This window comes from Mustela putorius, unplaced genomic scaffold (assembly GCF_011764305.1).
Source record: "Mustela putorius furo isolate JIRA1106 unplaced genomic scaffold, ASM1176430v1.1 tig00000450_pilon_pilon_pilon, whole genome shotgun sequence".
NCBI classification, from domain to species: Eukaryota; Metazoa; Chordata; class Mammalia; order Carnivora; family Mustelidae; genus Mustela; species Mustela putorius.
The window spans coordinates 21,001,357-21,020,411 of NW_025421385.1; the positions used below are offsets into that span (position 1 = coordinate 21,001,357).

General features: G+C 43.5%; 2 protein-coding genes and 1 long non-coding RNA gene across 3 annotated transcripts in view; 2 read left to right on the top strand and 1 right to left on the bottom strand.

Moving 5' to 3' along the window:
- REV3L (REV3 like, DNA directed polymerase zeta catalytic subunit) overlaps positions 1–14,010 on the top strand; it is a 216,175-nt gene extending 202,165 nt beyond the window's left edge. Inside the window, exon 32 of the mRNA XM_045080200.1 lies at positions 13,893–14,010. Within this exon, the coding sequence (XP_044936135.1) occupies positions 13,893–13,979 (87 nt within the window). The 3' untranslated portion in view covers positions 13,980–14,010. The remainder of the gene's footprint in view (positions 1–13,892) is intronic.
- Positions 10,617–18,207, bottom strand: MFSD4B (major facilitator superfamily domain containing 4B). Its single transcript, XM_013056709.2, has 4 exons — positions 17,786–18,207; positions 15,359–15,527; positions 13,935–14,051; positions 10,617–12,678 (listed from the first exon to the last, which is right to left on the bottom strand). The coding sequence occupies exons 2-4, from the start codon at positions 15,522–15,524 to the stop codon at positions 11,462–11,464; spliced, it is 1,500 nt and encodes a 499-aa protein (XP_012912163.2). The 5' UTR covers positions 15,525–15,527; positions 17,786–18,207; the 3' UTR covers positions 10,617–11,461.
- Positions 18,208–18,280: 73 nt separating this feature from the next.
- LOC123392122 overlaps positions 18,281–19,055 on the top strand; it is a 32,901-nt gene continuing 32,126 nt past the window's right edge. Inside the window, exon 1 of the long non-coding RNA XR_006606813.1 lies at positions 18,281–18,392. This is a non-coding gene — a long non-coding RNA (uncharacterized LOC123392122). The remainder of the gene's footprint in view (positions 18,393–19,055) is intronic.

A 19,055-nucleotide genomic window follows, 5' to 3' on the forward strand; every position in this document is an offset into this window, starting at 1 on the left:
TAATGATGGAACCAAAGTTGTTTTAATGGGGAAATTCATAGCAATAAATAACTACATTAAAAACAACAAAGATCCCTACCAACCTAAATTTATACCTCAAGGAACTAGAAAATGTACAACAGCCAAGACATGGAAAATGTTCACTGACAATAAATGGATAAAGAAAATGTGATACACACACACATACACACAGGAATATTAGCCATAAAAATAAGTAAATCCTGCCATATGATACATCATTGGAACTTGAGGGCATTATGGTAAGTGAAATAAGTCAGACAGGAAAAGGCCTAGACTGTACAATAAATCGCTTATATGTGAAATCCAAAAAATGTTTTTAATTTAAAAAGTTTAAGAAACAAACCTGAGGGGCGCCTGGGTGGCTCAGTGGGTTAAGCCGCTGCCTTCGGCTCAGGTCATGATCTCAGGGTCCTGGGATCGAGTCCTGCATCGGGCTCTCTGCTCAGCAGGGAGCCGGCTTCCTCCTCTCTCTCTCTCTGCCTGCCTCTCTGCCTACTTGTGATCTCTCTCTGTCAAATAAATAAATAAAATCTTTAAAAAAAAAAAAAAAAAAAAAAAGAAACAAACCTGAACTCATAGATACAGACAACAGATTGATGGTTATCAGAGGTGATGGGTAGGGTGTGTGCAAAATGAGTGAAGGGGTATTAAAACATACACACGTCTAGTTAGAATGTCATGGGGTTGTATAGTGTTGTTGACCATACTGTATTGTATATTTGAAAGTTGCTAAGACAGTAAATCTTAAAAAAAAAACCCATAAATCTTTAAAGTTCTCACTACATGAAAAAATTTTCTAACTATGTGGTGATGGATGTTACCTAAACCTATAGTGGTTTAGGTAATGCAATGCAATGCATACATATATCAAATCATTATGGTGTACACCTAAAACTAATACAACATTACATATCAATTATTTCTCAATAAAAATAAATAACATATTAATTTATATTTATTTTATATATGTACATAAACATATAAACCTTTCTTTGTAGATCCACAGACATCTCTAGAAGATGCACAGAAATGACAATAAGAATGGTTGCTTTAATGGGGGTTGGAGTTAAGGGTGAAAAAGATCTACTTTTTAATTTACCTTTGTATGATCTGATTGTATTATTGCACATATATAATATCCATTAAAAACTATTATGTGCTCTTGCTGTTTCTCACTCTTCTGTTGCTAGGGCGCTCCATTTATCTTAGCTATTTGGTTGGGTCCAAGAAGTCTGTCCTCTGCACAGTACCCAAGCAGAGAGCTCCCCAGGCGAGCTGTGTGAACTCCCAGCCACTCATTTTCTTCTTCTTCCTGGGTTGTTTTTTTGTTTTAAAATTTATTTATAAGAGAGACAGAGAGAGAGAGATAGAGTGTGTGTGTGTGTGTGTGCGCGCACGCGCGCGCAAGTGGGGGAAGGAACAAAGGGCAGAGGGAGAGGATGTCGAGAAGCCCTTCAGGGCAAGAAGCCTGATGCAGGGCTGAGATCCCCGGATCCTGAGATCAAGACCAAAGCCGAAATCAAGAACTGGATGCTTGAATAAGTCAATCTGAGAGAGACAATTATATGCTCTCTCTGATATGAGGAATTTGAGAGGCAGGGTGGGGGGTCTTGGAGGAAAGGGAAGGAAAAATGAAACAAGATGGGACTGGGAGGGAGACAAACCATAAGAGACTCTTAATCTCAGGACAAACTGAGGGTTGCTGGAGTGGAGGGGGGTAGGGAGTGGGGTGGCGGGGTGATGGACATTGGGGAGGGATGTGCTACCGAGAGTGCTGTGAATTGTCTAAGACTGATGAATCACAGACCTGTATATGCCTGAAACAATTAATATATTTTATGTTAATTTAAAAAAAAAAGAGTTGGCCACTTAACCAATGGAGCCAGCTGGGTGCCCCTCAGCGGCAGGTCTTCTTACTGATGTGTCGGGACAACTCACTGTTCTTGTGACCCATAACCTTATTAGTTTAATCAGGGTGTCTCTCCTGGCCTTCCTAACCACAGTTATTAAAAGCTCTTATTATTTCCCTTTTGTTATTGGCCTCTTTTACTACGTTAGTAAATAGTACTTCATGAATAAAATTTCCCACGTGTGGCCACTTTATTTTGTCCTTTGCTAGGGCTGCCAAAACGAAGTACCACAGACTGGGTGGCTTAAACAACAGAAATCTTCCCCAGGATTCTGGAAGCTAGAAGTCTGAGAGCAAGGCATTGGAGGGCTGGTTTCCTCTGTGGCCTCTCCCCTTGGCTTGCAGACGGCATCTTCTCCCTGCGTCTTCACTTGATCTTCCGTCTGTGCCAGTCTGTGTCCAGATTTCCTCCTCTTATAAGGATACCAGTCGGGTTGGATTAGGACCCACCTCAAGGACCTCATTTTAGCTTAACTGCCTCTTTAAAGACCCTTTCTCCAAATATTCAGGCTGGGCTGCGGAGGCTCGGACTTCAACATAGGGATGGGGGAAGGGGGAGCAACACGACTCAGCCTGAAAATGTATGTATGATGTACGATGAAATATGCTAGGTGCTTTACAAACATTATTTCATCGAAGTCTCACTGCCTACCCCATGAAAGAAAATAGAGGCCAAGAGAGTAAGGAGTGTGACCAAGGTAATCGGTGCCAGAGTCAAAACTCCAGTTCGGGCTGGTAAGACTCTGGGTCCCACACTTACCCATCACACCACACATGAGGTTTATCGTGGGTTCTATAGGGTCCATTCAAGTTTGCCAAAAGAGAGAGAATGAAATGGTTGCCAGAGTGAGCAAAAAGAAAAATTCCGTTCCCGAAACCATTCTCTTTTCCAGTGGCTGGTAGCAGGAGCCCCGGCCAATCCTCATGTCTGCGTCCTTGTAAACCAGACACCCAGCCCCTGCTTCCTCAGGGAAAGCTTGGGGGGACCCCTGGATAGTACAGTCAGCAACACTTGAAATCCCATCACATCTGGCTCAGTGCCAATGCGTCTAGGGTTCTGTGTTTAGGGGGAGCCAGAAAAAGCCAAGCATGAGTCCGTGGCATGATGCGAGGGTACAAGAAGATCCCTGCCCAGGGCAAGGTGCACGGCTGTAAACTTAGATCACTGCAAGCAGAGATGGCAGCAGTCAAATAAGGACACCTACGGTGTCGTTACTAACTGCTCAGGTAAGACAGGAGATCGGGTGCCATTTAGTTTCCTCCCACTTTAAAAATATCTTTCCCTGAGACTCCAGTAAAGTGCGAAGAGGGTGGAGAGGTTGCTGCACACGTGGGCCATGCTCCGAGCTAGAAGCATTGAACCAGATTCTCCCGACAACTGTTTCAAAAAAGGGCTGTGGTCACTAACAGCAAGTCTTCAGCTGCAGGTTCTGTATAGAAGGGAAGAAGAAGAAACACCCCAGTTTCTCCTTAACACGCAATTTTGAAAACTTCTTTTCCATTCTGAAACAAAGACATAACTGTAATCATCTACTTAGGGAATTATTATTCAAGTAAAATACTGATTAAAATACCCAGCTAGCAAAAGCTTCTTTAGCAGACTCATAAACTTAGAAATTGGATCATAAACATAAGAGAAACCAAAGGGGCAGAAATGTTAGACATCAAAGATGTTACATGTCATTTCTAAAATACCCACGTGCCATGAAAATAATACACCATTCACACTTTAGGAACTCAATATAACTACCACATACATATGAGAACACCCACAATCTAAAATCTAGAAATATTCTTGACTAATTTCTGGAGAGATGTCAGATCCATTTTTAGCACCCATGAAATGAAACACCAATTTGATCTTAAACCAACATCAATATTTATTTATATCAATATTTTATTCAAACAAGCTTTTACATTGTACAAAGCCATGTAAGGTGCGAGTGGTCTTAAGTACAGATGTAAGCAATCTCCGAGGCCAACCCCACCTCGTTAAGCCCCCCCAGATCAAAACGGATTGAAAACCGTCTAGAAGGGCAACCTCCAACCGGCACAGGTTTAGTTTCATCTCAAGTAGGATTTCAAACAAAGTAAATTCTCCGACACTTGCTCAACGACTGAATAAAAACTGTAAGCAAACTTTGAGGTAGATGTCTGATAAACCTTTCATCTACTCAGTATACGGGTGATACTAAGTTGATTAAAATGGGCTAAAACTCTGCCTAGGGTTTGAACCAATACTAACAAAAGCATGGGCTCCTCTGGCCTCTTCCTATACCTGGTTTTTTTTTTGGGAAAACTGATTAAGACAATATTATCTAAGCCCAATAATGAAAGTACCCCCCAAATTTAAAAACAGAACATATGATCCAACAATCACTCTTGTGGGGGATACCCAAAACCAATGAAAGCCGAAATGCAAACAGATACGTGGACATTAATTTTCATAGCAGCATTCGTCACAATTGCCAAAAGGTGGAAGCCACCCAAGTATCCATAGCAGGTAAATGGATAACAAAGCAGGCATTCCAAAGACTATTACTCAGCCCTACAAAGGAAACTGTGACACATGCTACAACATGCTAAGTGAAATAAGCCAGGTATAGGACAAACACTGTGTAATACCATTTATATGAAGTACTTAGAGTAGCGCAATTTGTAGAGGCAGAAAGGAGCCTGATCGTTGTCAGGGCTGGGAGGAGGATGGAATGGGGAGTCACAGTTTAATGGGTGCCAGTTTAAGTTTTGTGGATGATGCTGTGATGGTTGCACAAAATGGGAATGTGTTCAATGCTGCTGAATTTATACACTTAAAAATGGTTGAGATGGTAAATTTCATGTTATGTCTATTTAATCACAATTAAAAATAATTGTTCTATTTTTTAAGATTTTATTTATTTGTCAAAGAGAGAGAGGGAGGGAGGGCGGGAGTACACCAGCAGGGACAGAGGCAGAGGAAGAAGCAGGCTCCCCGCTGAGCAAGGAGCCAGATGCAGGACTCAATCTCAGGATCCCAAGATCGTGGCCTCAGCAGAAGGCAGACGCTTAACGGACTGAACAACCGGGGAATCCCTAAAAATAACTTTTAAAAGCACGTTGTAACCTCACAAGTTGTTCAGTAGCTAAAAAGCCTGGGGCAATTGGGTGGCTCAGACGGATAGGCCTCTACCTTCGGCTCTGGTCATGATCCCAGGGTCCTGAGATCGAGCCCCGTGTTGGGCTCCCTGCCCAGCAGGGAGTCTGCTTCTCCCTCTCTTTCCCCACTGTACCCCCTGCTTGTGCTCTCTCACTCTCTCTGTCAAATAAATAAATAAATAAATAAGCAAGCCCACAGCCTTAAGTCACTCATGTCATCAAACAACTTTAACACTTGTCCAGGCCATCCATTAACTGACATAACCAAACACATCAAAAGCAAGTTGCCATAAAGCCAGAGACCAGACACGAAAGGTTTCTACAATTAAAAATATAAGCCAAAAGGTAGATAACAAATAAGAATTAGCAGCCATAGTGCAAGAACCTAGGGGATCTTTCCTGCAAGGATTGAAAGAAATGAACAAGGCAGAAGTACAGGCCACGAGAACACATAATTAAGACAACCACCAAATAATACTGGAAAATATAGGAAAATTCTCTTTGCAAAAATGTAATGTTATAAGATTTTAACTCATCAAATATGAAACTATTTATAGCTAAATAAAAATCCATGTGCAACCTTGCTCAGATGCCAACCGGTCAAAGTGCATAGAGGCAAAGAGCTTAAATCCTCCTGATAAACAATGTGACCAGCCTTGGTTTGCTTCCTTGACACACTAGGAAAGACAAACCTTCTCTTCCAGATGACTAAGCACAACTTTCTACCATCAAGACCAAGTAAAACCAGCCCTTTCCTTAAGTGCCATGATAATTTATATCATGCCATCTGAGAAGCAATCTAGCCCAACTTTTCTGACCCGATACTTGAAAATTTCTACTCTAACAGAAAATAGAGCCTTCCTGGAAACATGCTGGGTGATTATTTGTTTGATTCCTGGTTTCTTCTGGTAGACCTATGCTATCCAATATGACAGTCACCAGCTAGTGTAGATATTTAAATTAAAAGTTCATTTTCAGGGCACCTGGGTGGCTCAGTGGATTAAGCCGCTGCCTTCGGCTCAGGTCATGATCTCAGAGAACCCCGCATCGGGCTCTCTGCTCAGCGGGGAGCCTGCTTCCCTGTCATTCTCTCTGCCTGCCTCTCTGCCTACTTGTGATCTCTGTCAAATAAATAAATAAAATCTTTTTTGTTTTTTTAAAGATTTATTTATTTATTTATTTATTTCACAGAGATCACAAGTAGGCAGAGAGGCAGGCAGAGAGAGAGGGGAAAGCAGGCTCCCTGCTGAGCAGAGCGCCTGACTTGGGGCACGATCCCAGGACTCTGGGACCATGACCCGAGCCGAAGGAAGAGGCCTCAACCTGCTGAGCCACCCAGGTGCCCCAAATAAAATCTTTTTTTTTTAAAAAAAGTTCATTTTCTATTAGCCATATTTCAAGGGCTCAGTTCACCACATGTGACCAGTGGCTACCGGGCAGTGCAGGTATAAAATGTTCCCATCATTGTGGGAAATTCTACTGGACAGTCCTGCTTTAGAGGGTAGGTTCCATGGAGGTAGGAAACTTCTGATCTTTTCACCAGTGTTAACCTCTCACAGAGACTGCCAAGTAGGAGACATTCAACAGACATAATAAATAAATGTTCAACAGCCAATGCAGTAAATGGAAAGGACTGAAGAAAACTCTGAACAGTGTCCTAGGGTTTGGGTATAAGAGAGAGGAGGGGGCGCATGGGAACCGCAGACTCCTACAGATTTAGGGTCAGATTCAGAAGAGCTAAAACAAAACAAACTGAATTCCCAAAAGTAGCAAAGAATTTGGCCCTCTCAAAAAAGTGAATCTTGCTACCCAAAATGTGCCTAGTCCATGGGCCAATAGCTCCCCATCAGGTAAGAGCTTATTCGAAATGGAGACTCCCAGCCCCTATCCCAGGCACTACAGAATTAGCATCTATATTTTAACAAGAGTTCAAAAACACATTAATGTATGAGAAGCACTGGCCAAGTTCTCTACCCTCCAGATTGAGCAAGTAGCTCTCGCTCAGAGATTTATAAAAAACAAAAACACTATGTACAACTGCATGTAAATCTCTAATAGTTGTGATAAAAACTTCAATTAAAAAAAGGACCATTTCTAACAAGCTTGGAACAATATCTTAAGCTTTTTTGTATCCCTTCTCTACCACCTCAACCCCCACTGTACCCCCACAGTATAGGAAAATATGAAATACACATAATATCCGTGAGTTCACGTATCCAAACACATCCACAGCACTATGAAGAAAACAAGTGGCACTTCACAGACACTGATACAAGGTATTCCAGAAGAACTACTGGAATTATCTACTTCCATTAAAAACTTTAAGCTCTGTTTTAGTAATAACTTTAAAGTGGCAGGAGTGATACAGTGCTATGGCAAACCAAAAGTTCTGGTTATGAGAAAGCTATCCTGATTATTCAATGATTCTACCTGAAATGAAATCATTTCACATGTAACCCAGGGCTCTCACAGTTTCAGGAGGGTTACTCCACTGATCAATTAGGTTTCTTTTTTTTTTTTTTTTTTTAAGATTTTATTTATTTGACACAGAGAGAGAGAGAACATAAGCAGGGGGAGTGGAAAAGGGGGTAGCAGACTCCCCACTGAGCAGGGAGCCTGATGCTGGGATCGATCCCTGGACTCTGGGATCATGACCTGAGCCCAAGGCAGACACTTAACAACTGAGCCACCCAGGCGCCCCCTGCTTTTTTTTTTTTTTTAAATAAGTTACAGTTCTTCAAACTAATAACCAGTCCACCAGCTGCAGTGGCAGTGCACTCTGAACACAAAATTCAAGTTGTTTCTGAAACTTTATCCGATAGGAGGGAATTTTTTTTTTACTCCTTTACCCAGGAAATTATGTTGATGAGAAATGTTAAGAACTTTTCTAGGTGTCTAGAATTATAAAATACCTATCCAGGGGCGCCTGGCTGGCTCAGCTGATGGAGCATACTATTCTTGATCTTGAGGTCCGTCAGGAGTTCGAGCCCCACATTGGGTAAAGAGCTTACTTCAAAAAACAGATCAATAAAAACTTTGCATAAATTACTTATACTTGTCCTTTATATTTTTATGTACTTCCCTAATCTTCCAGCTGACTTTTTTATACCTTCATTACTTTTATGACAAAAACAGATTTTTTTAAAGGATTTTTCTATGAAACATAAGAGTAAATGAAAGATGCTCTCCAAGTGTTCTTGGACTTTACTATGAAAATATAACTAAACTGAAATTTACTTATTCCTCTCATTGGAAGCTGCATTTAAGCAAGTTAAAAGCACAGTGGGAAAGAACATAAAATGTCAAGAGGGAATAAAGGCTTAATTCCGAGTTAGCCCAACAACTGCCCCGCCACAGAAACTCCTCCACCCGATCCACTGGCCTGGCCTTTGGGGAGCCTTCCACACCCACACTAGCTCACTCAGTTTAGTACCTATAATCACTTTCGATGACTGCTAAGGGCTTCTTGTCCCCAGCCCAAACTTTTTAGTTCTCTTGAACCTTGGTTTTGTGAGTATCAGAGTGTAGCAAACACACTCTAAGGTGACCCCTCCCCAAAGGAATTACATCTCTGTACTAGTCTCTTTCCTTGAGTTTGGGTAGAGCCCGTGACTTGCTGTTAGCCAAGAGCATATGGCAAAGGTGATGGGATGCCACTCCTGTGATTACATCGTGTTAAAGAAGACTCCAGCTTAGCCGATTCAGGTGAGAGATTCTCCTGCTGGCCCATTGGCCGCTATGTTGTGAGAGATCTACGAGAGGGCTGCCTGGCAAAAGAACTATGGAAGGTTCTAGGAATTGGGACTGGAGGCAGCTCACAGCCAGTGAAAAAATGGGGACCTGAGCCTACCACAGCATGAATACTGTCAACCACATACATGGCCCTAGAAGGGAACCCTAAGCTCCAAAAAGAAGCACAGCTCTATCCAACAGCTTGACTGCAGCCCCACGAGACCCTGAGCAGAGGACCCAGTGAAATCGTACCCAAATTTCTGACTCAAGAAACTGTGAGACAAAAAAGTCTCTGTTGTTTGGTCAGTTAGGCGACCAACTCTTGATCTCAGCTCAGGTCTCAATCTCACGGTTCTAAGCCCCACGTTTGACTCCACACTGGGCATGGAGCCTAATAAAAAAAAATAATGTTGTAAACTGCTAAATCTGTTATTCAGCAATAGAAAACTTCAGTATTGGTTCTTGTAGATCAGCAGACACTTATCTAAGGACTGATAATTAGAATGAATGCTAATTCTTGGAATTGTACAAAGTCTTATCCTTCCAATATGGAAATACGTCAAACTTTAACAACACCTACAATCTCATATGGCCATTCACATTTTTGTTTGTGGAACGCTAGTGGATTTTCCAGTGTGGATTTCCAAATTTTCTGCCATGTTCTTCTTATCATCCTTCTCTCCCTGAGCTGCATCTTTTACCCCTTAAATGCAGACGCTGCAGACAGAATCCCTGTTCTAACAAGCTTCCCAGCTGCCAAAGAGCATCTACTGCCTAAATTCCAACAACCTGAGAAAAAGCAGTAAATGGAATACAGGTGGTCTCCAAGCCGTAGCTAAGAGAAAAGTACAATACAAAACGAGCAAGAAGAATACGTTTTTCCTGTTCATTTCTCCACCAGCCCTCTCCAAAATTGTTAGGTTATACACAAACCCACACTGTGGAAGGTATTGAAGGTGAATGGGCAGTGGTCGAAAATGATACTGTATTTCACTCAAGAAAAAACAAAGGCAAATTCACAGAAATCAGATAAACAAGAGAAAGCAAACATACTGCAAGCAGGTAGAAATGAAACACTATTCACCATAAAACATGGTAAAGACAAGTAAACACAAGCTGTCATCAGTGCTAGTCATTTATCAAAGGAGAGCTCGCACCAGCTTTGCCACATTCATATGAAGTACCCTTTGTGATCCCCGACTCCTACGCCACCAAGCCCCTTTCTAATCATTATTTTCGTTTCCCAGGTACTTCAAACTCAGGAAGGAAGAACCCTGTGTGAGGGCGGGGCTTGGGGGGAGGGTAACAGAAATATTCCAAATATAGGTCCTTGTAAATGACACTAGCAGCCTAGTTGACAGCGCCTACGGTGTGATTACCAGCCAGACTCGATGAGGAGCAAATCCTGTAAGAGCAAGGCCCAGACTCAGACTTCGTTACTAAGGTAGACCCCACTACTAACACAGCGACTCTCAAATAGCTTTTAAAGTCAGAACACTGCATCTCCAAATCCCACCTGAACATCAAGAAAATCAGCATATAAAAATAACTTTTTTGAAAATATCTGTAAAAATAGTAAAAATCTCCATAATTGAATGAATTACTGTAAGATGCCGATTGTAACATGCAACATGATTTTGTATATGTATGTGGGTAACTGTCGATTAAATTTTGTCACAAAACTGTTAAGTGACCACGGGCTTTAAGACCTATTCTGATTTCAGAGCTGTTACAAATGTGAAAAAAAAAAAACGCATCTTAGAGCTGATGGAACACAGTACTGAAAAATGTGTTTCGCGGGTAATTATTAAACACAGAGTCTCTTAAATTGACATGTATTCATAATCAGTAGTATTCTCAAAACTATCACTTTGTTTCACTTCTCATTTGAAAAGAAGAGTGGATGGCACTTACGTTAATTTCTAACAGACACCTTGCACGAATTTTTTTTTTAACATTTTTTTTCTTGTACAAACTTTGAAACTGATGGATTCCTGGTTTGAAAATCATCTCATTGTCACTAATAGAATTTTGTATCAGGAGACAGATAAACCAGGCCTACTTAAGTGAAGGGACTGAGCATAGGGCCCCAAAACTAGTAAGCAGCAGTCATGAAGCCATGTCTCTAAGGTTCTGTGTTCTCCTCATAGAAATCAGAAATCAAACGAAGCATCACCATTCTCCCGTGCAACACTACAGGGAGGGCAAAGCAATTAATAAAAAATCTCTGTCCGTTTTCAAAGTTGCTCTTTTATGAAACGACAATCCTCTACTTCCCTGGTAGAATACTGATGACTGACCACTTGCTCTGCTCATCGATTCAACTACTAGATGGTTTCGTTCTATGAGAACAGCACCCAGCTTCTCAACTACAAACACCTTCCTTGTGTGCTCTGAGGGGTAGAGACCGTAGAACATTACCTAATCAGGCACATGCCAAACACCAGCCTCACAATAAGATCCTGCCATACGAGACCATTTGTTCTTTATGGAAAATTCTGGAATTACAGAACCTTTCAAAACTTTGTAGCATTTGCTATACTCTGACCTAGAAATTTTGATTCCCCAAAGCATGTTGATAATCTGTTAATGCTCTGCTCTGCCTAGCTTCTTTAGAGCTGGAGATTATTCAAGGAGGTCAGAAAAATCCATCTTCTCCAGGTGTTAGTCCCTTTTTGCCTGGTTTCTTGCAAGGTGATTCACAGGGGACTGCAACACCACTGTGCTGGCGTGGGACTGTCCGGAGACTTCAGCTAAGCGCTCCGTCAAAATACTTCTAGATGTCTCTATTACAGAATTCCTCATTGTATCATTCATTTCAATCACTTCAAAATCCATTTCATTCCATTTTTCTGCCTCCTCTTCTTCATTGTCTTCCTCATAGTCATTTAGCTCTGAACTGGACAGCAAAGCTTTCTGGTCCTCGCTTTTCCTGTGCCCTTTTCGCTGTGCATGGAGAGGTGAGGTGGCTAATTTATAGAGCACGGGAAATAAAACAGTGGTGGCTAACGATGCCCCCAAACAGGTGTACAAAACTACAGGCAAATCCGGGTACTGTCCTTGAAGAATTCCAATTATTGCAGGAATAGCCATTTCTCCCAGGGCGGCACCGACGACAAAAAACGCTGCAGATTTCCCGTGGATGGTGGTGTACTGCTCAATCCAAGAAACGCCACTGGGAAACGTGGTTGCCATCGAGGCCCCGTACACTGACGTCGCTATCCAGAGGCAAACCGGGCTCTTGTCGAAAAGCACCAGCAGTAAAGACGATGCCAGGCTGCCGATGTTGCTTAACACAATCATGGTTCCGGGTTGTAAACACGTAGCAAAAAAGATTGCGAGGCCCCTGCAGGCTGCAAAGGTCCCCCAAAAGATGGAGTTCAACCCAGCCGCTTCACTTTCTTTCATGCCAGCATGGGTGGTCGCAAATGAGAAAACGTAAGAGCCGTATGTGACCTCAGCCCCCACATAAAAAAAGAAGAACAGGAAAAGGAGACAGAGAAGGGCATTGTGGTATTTAGCTCTTCGAGACCTCTGAGCAGAGGCTTTTGCTTTTTCCTGCCTTGAGCTTTTCTTTAAAAACAGCGCCAAAAAAAAGACAGCAACTACAAAGACGTAAGTACCGATAACAGCATACGCCCACAGCAGATTCATATTGCCAGGTACTCCGAGGACAGATTCTGAGTCAGCTTCAGATGACTGGTTGAGGGCAGGATGGTTAGAGTCATCCTCTGTGCGGTTCTCAGCAGACACCGTCGTGCCCAGTGCCAACTTAGCCAGCAAGGGAGCCAAAAAGGCACCCAAGGCAAAACTGAAGTGTAAGGCCTGCATATGGGGGGCTCCTCTGTCCCCCCAGATAGCCAAGATTAGGACGTTACCACCTACCAATGAAAGATGAGGAAAGTTATTTAATCATAGTAACTTAGCAAAAAATAGTTCATTACTCTAAGGAAGAGGAGTCTGTTTTACATGGCACAAGGATTAAGGTATTCTCAGTCATCCAATGTGGCAACTCAGTCGATTTTATGATTAAAGGACTCTAACCTACCACCACGGGAGAACTCTGAGCTTTGGAAAAAAATCACATACAAATGTGATTCTACAAGCTAGTAAACCACTACATCCTAGAGCCAGGCACATTGGCCCAGTGCGTTTTACAAGACCGTTCTCGTACGAGGCTGGCAGGGGGTAGGGAGGGTGAGAAAGAGATGGATAGATGGATATTTACTTATTTATTTATAAACATTTTAAATACATATGTTATAATCAGATAATGGCCAAATTACCAAATAACCTGTTGAGGAAAATTATTTATGTAAATAGCAGATGCAAAACACACGTTCAGAAACCTGAACACTGTAGGATTCTGCTGGGCCCATTACAGGAAACAAAAGCGAAAGGCAAGAAGCATCAAGTGTGTTTTCTTTCTCTTTAACATATTTGCTGATAAACATACAACTTATCCCATAATTTCACAACCAACCCAAGCCTAAAGCATAAAATATCCCCACTCTATCAGGTGACAATAAAGCAGGGGAAGAAGAGAGCTGGTCTTAGGGGTGGACAAATACCAAGTATACTGTTTAGTAGGTTTTAAAAGATAAAAAGACCCATGGAGAGGATCTCCTGTAGAAAGGCAGGGCCTTTTTGCGAGGGAGGAGAAAAAGAGAGAGAGAGAAGGAAAAAAACACACAGCACAGGTTTCTCTTAGTTCAAAAGGCAGAGTGCTTTTTAAATTGGATAGCTGCTTCCATGATTCTTCAGCCAAATATGGTTCCAAAGTTAGTTTAACCTATTAAGCCATCAATTCCTCCCACACTACATTGATCATGTTCTATCCCAAAATGAAAACCCACTCACCTGCACCATAATTACCCACCTGGGGGACCCATTCCTGTTTGGATACTGCAAACCAATAATCCCTCACTAAACAGAATTCTTTAAATTTACTCAAAACCAGGCACCCTACTTGGCAGGAAGAGTAGTTGCCAGAGGGTGGTTCTGACTCGGTGACCCCATGAGCAATGCAGTAGGTCGGTGTCATTTTACAATGCAAATGACAATTTGATGTCATCTGCTCTACTTTTTCTTGTAGGAAGTCCCTACTCCCAGAGATGACCCCGCAGGGCTCACTGACCTGTATCCAGAATGCCAGCTGAGACACCAAAGACGGACATCATGACAATCAGTAACACTGCTGTCTTACAAAACGGAACAAGATAAAGACCAACTGTGGTAGTCAACATTGACACTCCTGAGAAGAAAGGTGAAAGTCAGCTATAAGAAACAATATTCACACACAGAGTCATGAATCAAGTCGACATCATAAAAACTCCCATAAATGCAAGGTAGGTCAAATTGCAATTGAGTAATAGTAAGTAGATGAGAGATTCAGCGTCTATAAACGGTTATTTCCTTTACAAGCTCTCATAATCTTTACGGACTATAAAATATAAGGTAATCTAACACAAGTACATTTCTAGCACTGCTAATAATCAAACCATATACTACAGGGCAAAGTGACAACTGACAACTCAAATATATTTAGATATTTCCTATTTTAAAAAGAGACTTTGGCTTAGTGGCTCAGTGGGTTAAAGCCTCTGCCTTCAGTTCAGGTCATGATCATGGGGTCCTGGGATCGAGCCCCACATAGGGCTCTCTGCTCAGCGGGGAGCCTGCCTCCCTCTCTCTCTGCCTGCCTCTCTGCTTACTTGTGATCTCTGTCAAATAAAATCTTTAAAAAAAAAAAAAAAGACTTTTAATCAAAATAAATACATCAGAAAATAAATAAATAAAAGGAGACTTTAAGATATGAGGTAAAAAATTAAAGAGAAAAAAAACCAAAATGCAGCTAAGATACTTTGTAGTAGAAATGTATTAAGTAATTTAGCTTGGGAAATACCAGAGAGCAATATGTTCTCAACCCACTTTGGAAATCTGAGCAATTATTCATTTATTCATCAACAACAGTAGATTAGTTCTTCTTACTTCCAAAGCAGTTTTATCACTTTAATTCAGATTTTCTTTAAACGTGTCTCTCTATTCAAAAAAGAGGAAGTTAAAAGCTTTGGCATCTATTTGAAGGGCGAGGTAGAGAAGGCTGGAGGAATCATGAACATGGGGCAGCTACAAAACTCTAGCCTGCGTCATCTGGCCCCCAGTACTTCCCCTCAGTTCAGGGCCTAGAATGGGCAGGTTCAAGGAATTCATTCTAGCCTACGTTCTTGGCCCCAGAAGATGTGCCCTAAACCCTGACAAGCAGAGTTCTTTGGACAACTAGTACGTGATCCCGGGGAGGGGGGTGCCTAAATTACAGTGATGGTCAGGAAGGCTAAAGATAGTAACACATTCTAGGGCTAATCTAAATTTCCAGAGCAGCCCCGCACAGACTCCCGGTAACTGCTGAGATGAAAACAGGCACCAAGGAAACCCGATTTCCACTGAGTACACCAGAACACTACCCATGTGAGTTGTCAACCATAGTATGTTTCACATTTAAAAACAAACTGTAAATTCCTTGAAAGCAGCCATAAAAAGCTAAAATTGGTCTTTACTTACCCAAAAGTAGAAAATGATTCAAAATGTCAAGAAGAACTCCACCAATCACTGAGCCACTCAAAAATCCAAAGGCACGGCCCACGAAAATCAGAGAAAGACTGCTTATATTGCGGTTCACGTTTGTTGCCAAATCTTGAAATGTCGGTCCCAGTATTGCAACACTCATTCCCTGAAATTTAGAAAGACAAAGTCTTTTATTTATAATCATTAAGATAGTGTTTATCTGGGGTGCCTGGGTGGCTCCGTGGGTTAAAGCCTCTGCCTTCCGCTCAGGTCATGACCTCAGGGTCCTGGGATGGAGCTCCGCATCCGGGAGCCTGCTTCCCTTTCTCTCTCTCTGCCTGCCTGCCTCTCTGCCTACTTGTGATCTCTGTCAAACAAATAAATAAAACATCGTTAAAAAAAAAAAAAAGATAGTGTTTATCTGTGTGGTAGCCTTTTTCACTACTAAAAAGGGAGGAGGAGGGGCGTCTGGGTGGCTGTCGGCTGAGAAGCCAACTCTTTCTGATTTCAGCTCTGTCGTGACCTCAGGGATGTGAGATAGAGCTGGGCTTGGAGCCTGCTTGAGATTCTTTCTATCCCTTTCTCTCTCTCTGCCCCTCCCCCACCTCTAAAAAATTAAATTCAATTAAAAAATAAAAAGGGAGAAAGGGATTTCAGTGAAATGTAGGGAATCACTTTAAACCTCACAGTCAGGAAAAATTCAGGATGACAGTACTAGGACTCCTAAAACTATAGGACACTGTATTTGGTGTGTCAAATCCTACTGTTTTTCTAGTTTAATGACTCTCAAGTTTAAAAAAGTAATTTTTGTTGGCACTCTGCTGCAATTTTGTTTCCTTTTTGAACAATACCACAAAAGCCTCTTGTATTAACAGTGAAATATAACATTAAAATTGTTTTTGAAATAGTTTTGTGCAGTTTGAAATATACTATATTAACACAGGAATTTGATGTTAAAAATTTAAATTATCAAACCAGTATAAAAATTTAAATTATCAAAACAGCATTCCTGTTTTCTGATGCTGTCAAAACAGCAATATTTCTGGATGCACATGGTATCCTTCTTCTGATACACCAAAGTACACAGGAAATAGACAATTCAAAGGTTTCTAAATCTGTATTTCTCTTCAAAGAAAACCCCAAGCCATCAGAGAATATTTTTTGGACACTAAAAATATTTATTGGATATTTCTAATGAGTCTATGCGTCAAAAATAATTCATTCTAATTGGACAGCTCAAAATACAGGTTTGCATCCTGCCCAAGCCAGAGCTGTCCCAGACTAAGGGCAGAGCGAGCACTGGTACATGGGGCGAAGGCTGAGCTCCATCTGCAATCCAATTCCTTGCTGATTGCAAAGCACTTAAAACAGGACCTAGCACAGGTGAGGGCTCAAGAAGCATCTGCAATGATTTTTCTTTTTTTCAAATCAAAATACTCTAGGAATCCATTGTCACTCAAGTGAAAGATGCTAAGTGACTTTCTCAGAGGACTGAGAAGTGACTCTCCTCAGAGGGACTGACTCACCCTACCAAAACCCCAGGATCGCAAGTCTCTACAAGTGGTGAGAGGATCTCCAGAAATTAGGGACTCATGGGGCAGCCAAGGGGTTTGTCAAAAGGCTCTTCTAGTCTTGTAGTTTGCTCGAATCTAACACTGAAAGATGTAAAAGTTTGTTTTACATAGGATTGTGGGCAGAATAAGAAACACATTATTCCTGCCTCCACCACTTAAAACCTGCTGTGTGGGAGCACCTGGGTGGCTCAGTGGGTTAAAGTCTCTGCCTTCGGCTGGGGTCATGATCGCAGGGTCCTGGGATCGAGCACCGAGCCCTGCATCGGGGCTCTCTGCTCAGCAGGGAGCCTCCTTCCCTTCCTCTCTGTCTTCCTGCCTCTCTGCCTACTTGTGATCTCTATCAAATGAATAAATAAAATAAAATAAAATAAAAAGAAAAGAAAAACCAGCTGTGTGGTCCGGAAGTCATTTTCCCTCTCTGGGTCTATTTCCCCCTTCTGCAAAGATAAGGGGTTGGTTGACCTTGGTCAGGCAAGGAAGAGGAAATACCAGAAAAGCAGCTTTGTGTAATAATCTGGGGTCTGCGTGGGCTCATGGGGGGCAGGGCCTATAGACCTGGCAATACCCCCTCGCATCTACTCCCCACCCCACGCAGAAGTAGGAAGGTTTGCTGGAGCTGATAAATATACTAGGAAAATCAATTTCGCACTTGACAATAACCCTCCAACATTAGAACATTAGCAGTGTGCCCATTTTTCAGATTAAGAAACTAAGGTTGGGGGCAGACGAACGCGCCCAAGGTCACGCAGTTTGCAAGTGGCCGAGGTGAGACTCGAACTCAGAAGCCGGCGTTCTCTGCAGGACGCCTGCTCAGGCCCCGGCCTGGGAGGATTCCAGCCCCGGCTCTCACCAGCCCCAGGAAGGCAGCACACAGGATCACGGTGATGAACCAGCGCAGGACGCTTCCAGCCTGGCGGCCCCGCCTGGAACCCGCCACCGCCACCGCCTCCGCCTCATTCTCCGCCGCGGCCTGGGCCCCGAGGAGCCGCTGCCCGGCAGCCGGGGCCCCGGCCCCACGGAGTTCCACCTCCAACTCCAGTTCGGCGGCTGAGGAGAAGCGGTCTTGCTGCCGCCCGGCTTCTCAGCGGAGCCTCGGGAGCCCGGAGCCAAGCCCCGGCCCCGCCCCTCCAGGCCCGGCCGTCCCCTCGGCAGCCACTTCCCCAGGACCTGCCCCTGGTCGGGGCGGGGAAGTCGAACTTCGGGACCCGCCGGGGGCTGCAGGCCGGTGACGCCAGCGCTTCAGCCCGCAGGGTGCCGGAGGGGGTCACGTGGCGGAAATGTGGCCCCTCGCCAACCGCGGCCGCTCGCAAACCGGAAGTTTAGGTGGTTGCCTGGGAGACCGGACGTGGCGCCGGGGCCGTCGCATCACACACAGCTGATCCCACAGAAGCCCAGCGAGCGGGCGCCGCGTGGCGGAGTGAGCCGAAGCTGCAGCCTGGGCCCCGCGGGAGCGTGAGGTAAGACGAGGCCACGCGGTTGCGGGCGAAAAGGCGGGCCAAGACTGGCAGGGTCTGGCTTTGCACCCGCTCCCGGGTCTCCTTGCAGGGCAAAGGGAGCCCGGTGGTCTGGCCCTTGTGCAGCTTTCTAGAATTGCTGCCCTCGCTCCTTTGAGCTGTGTCCATCTGTCACTCGGCCGCGTTTGTGGACCTTCCTATGTGAGCGTTCGTGGGTGTTCATGAATCCTCCGAACGACACTCCAAAGTCCGGGTTATCGTCGTTTTACAGACCGCAGGATTAAGTCAGAGAGAAGAAGTAGCAAGGTGCCCAGGGTCAGCCCCCGAATCGCGGGCGGTACATAGTGTAACAGTAACTCAAGAGTCGGGACCCACAGCCGAGGTTTCACGCACACTCTGGCTCCAGTCCCGGCAAGTGATACCACGGTCAGAAACGGGAGCAGCGTCCCCCCGAGTGAAGGTGTGCCGGTGGAGAAGGAAGGCCTCGACTTCTTTACCCAGTTCCAGCTTTTTGTTCCCTTTTGCTCTTTGACCAGATCACAGCCTCAAGACGTGTGAATATTTTTTACCGTCTTTCGGAAATGGGCTGTTGCGCCCGATGACGTTTACCCTGACTACAAACCTAAAGCTCTTCATCGTTTCCTTTTCAGCCCATCTCTCCAGCCC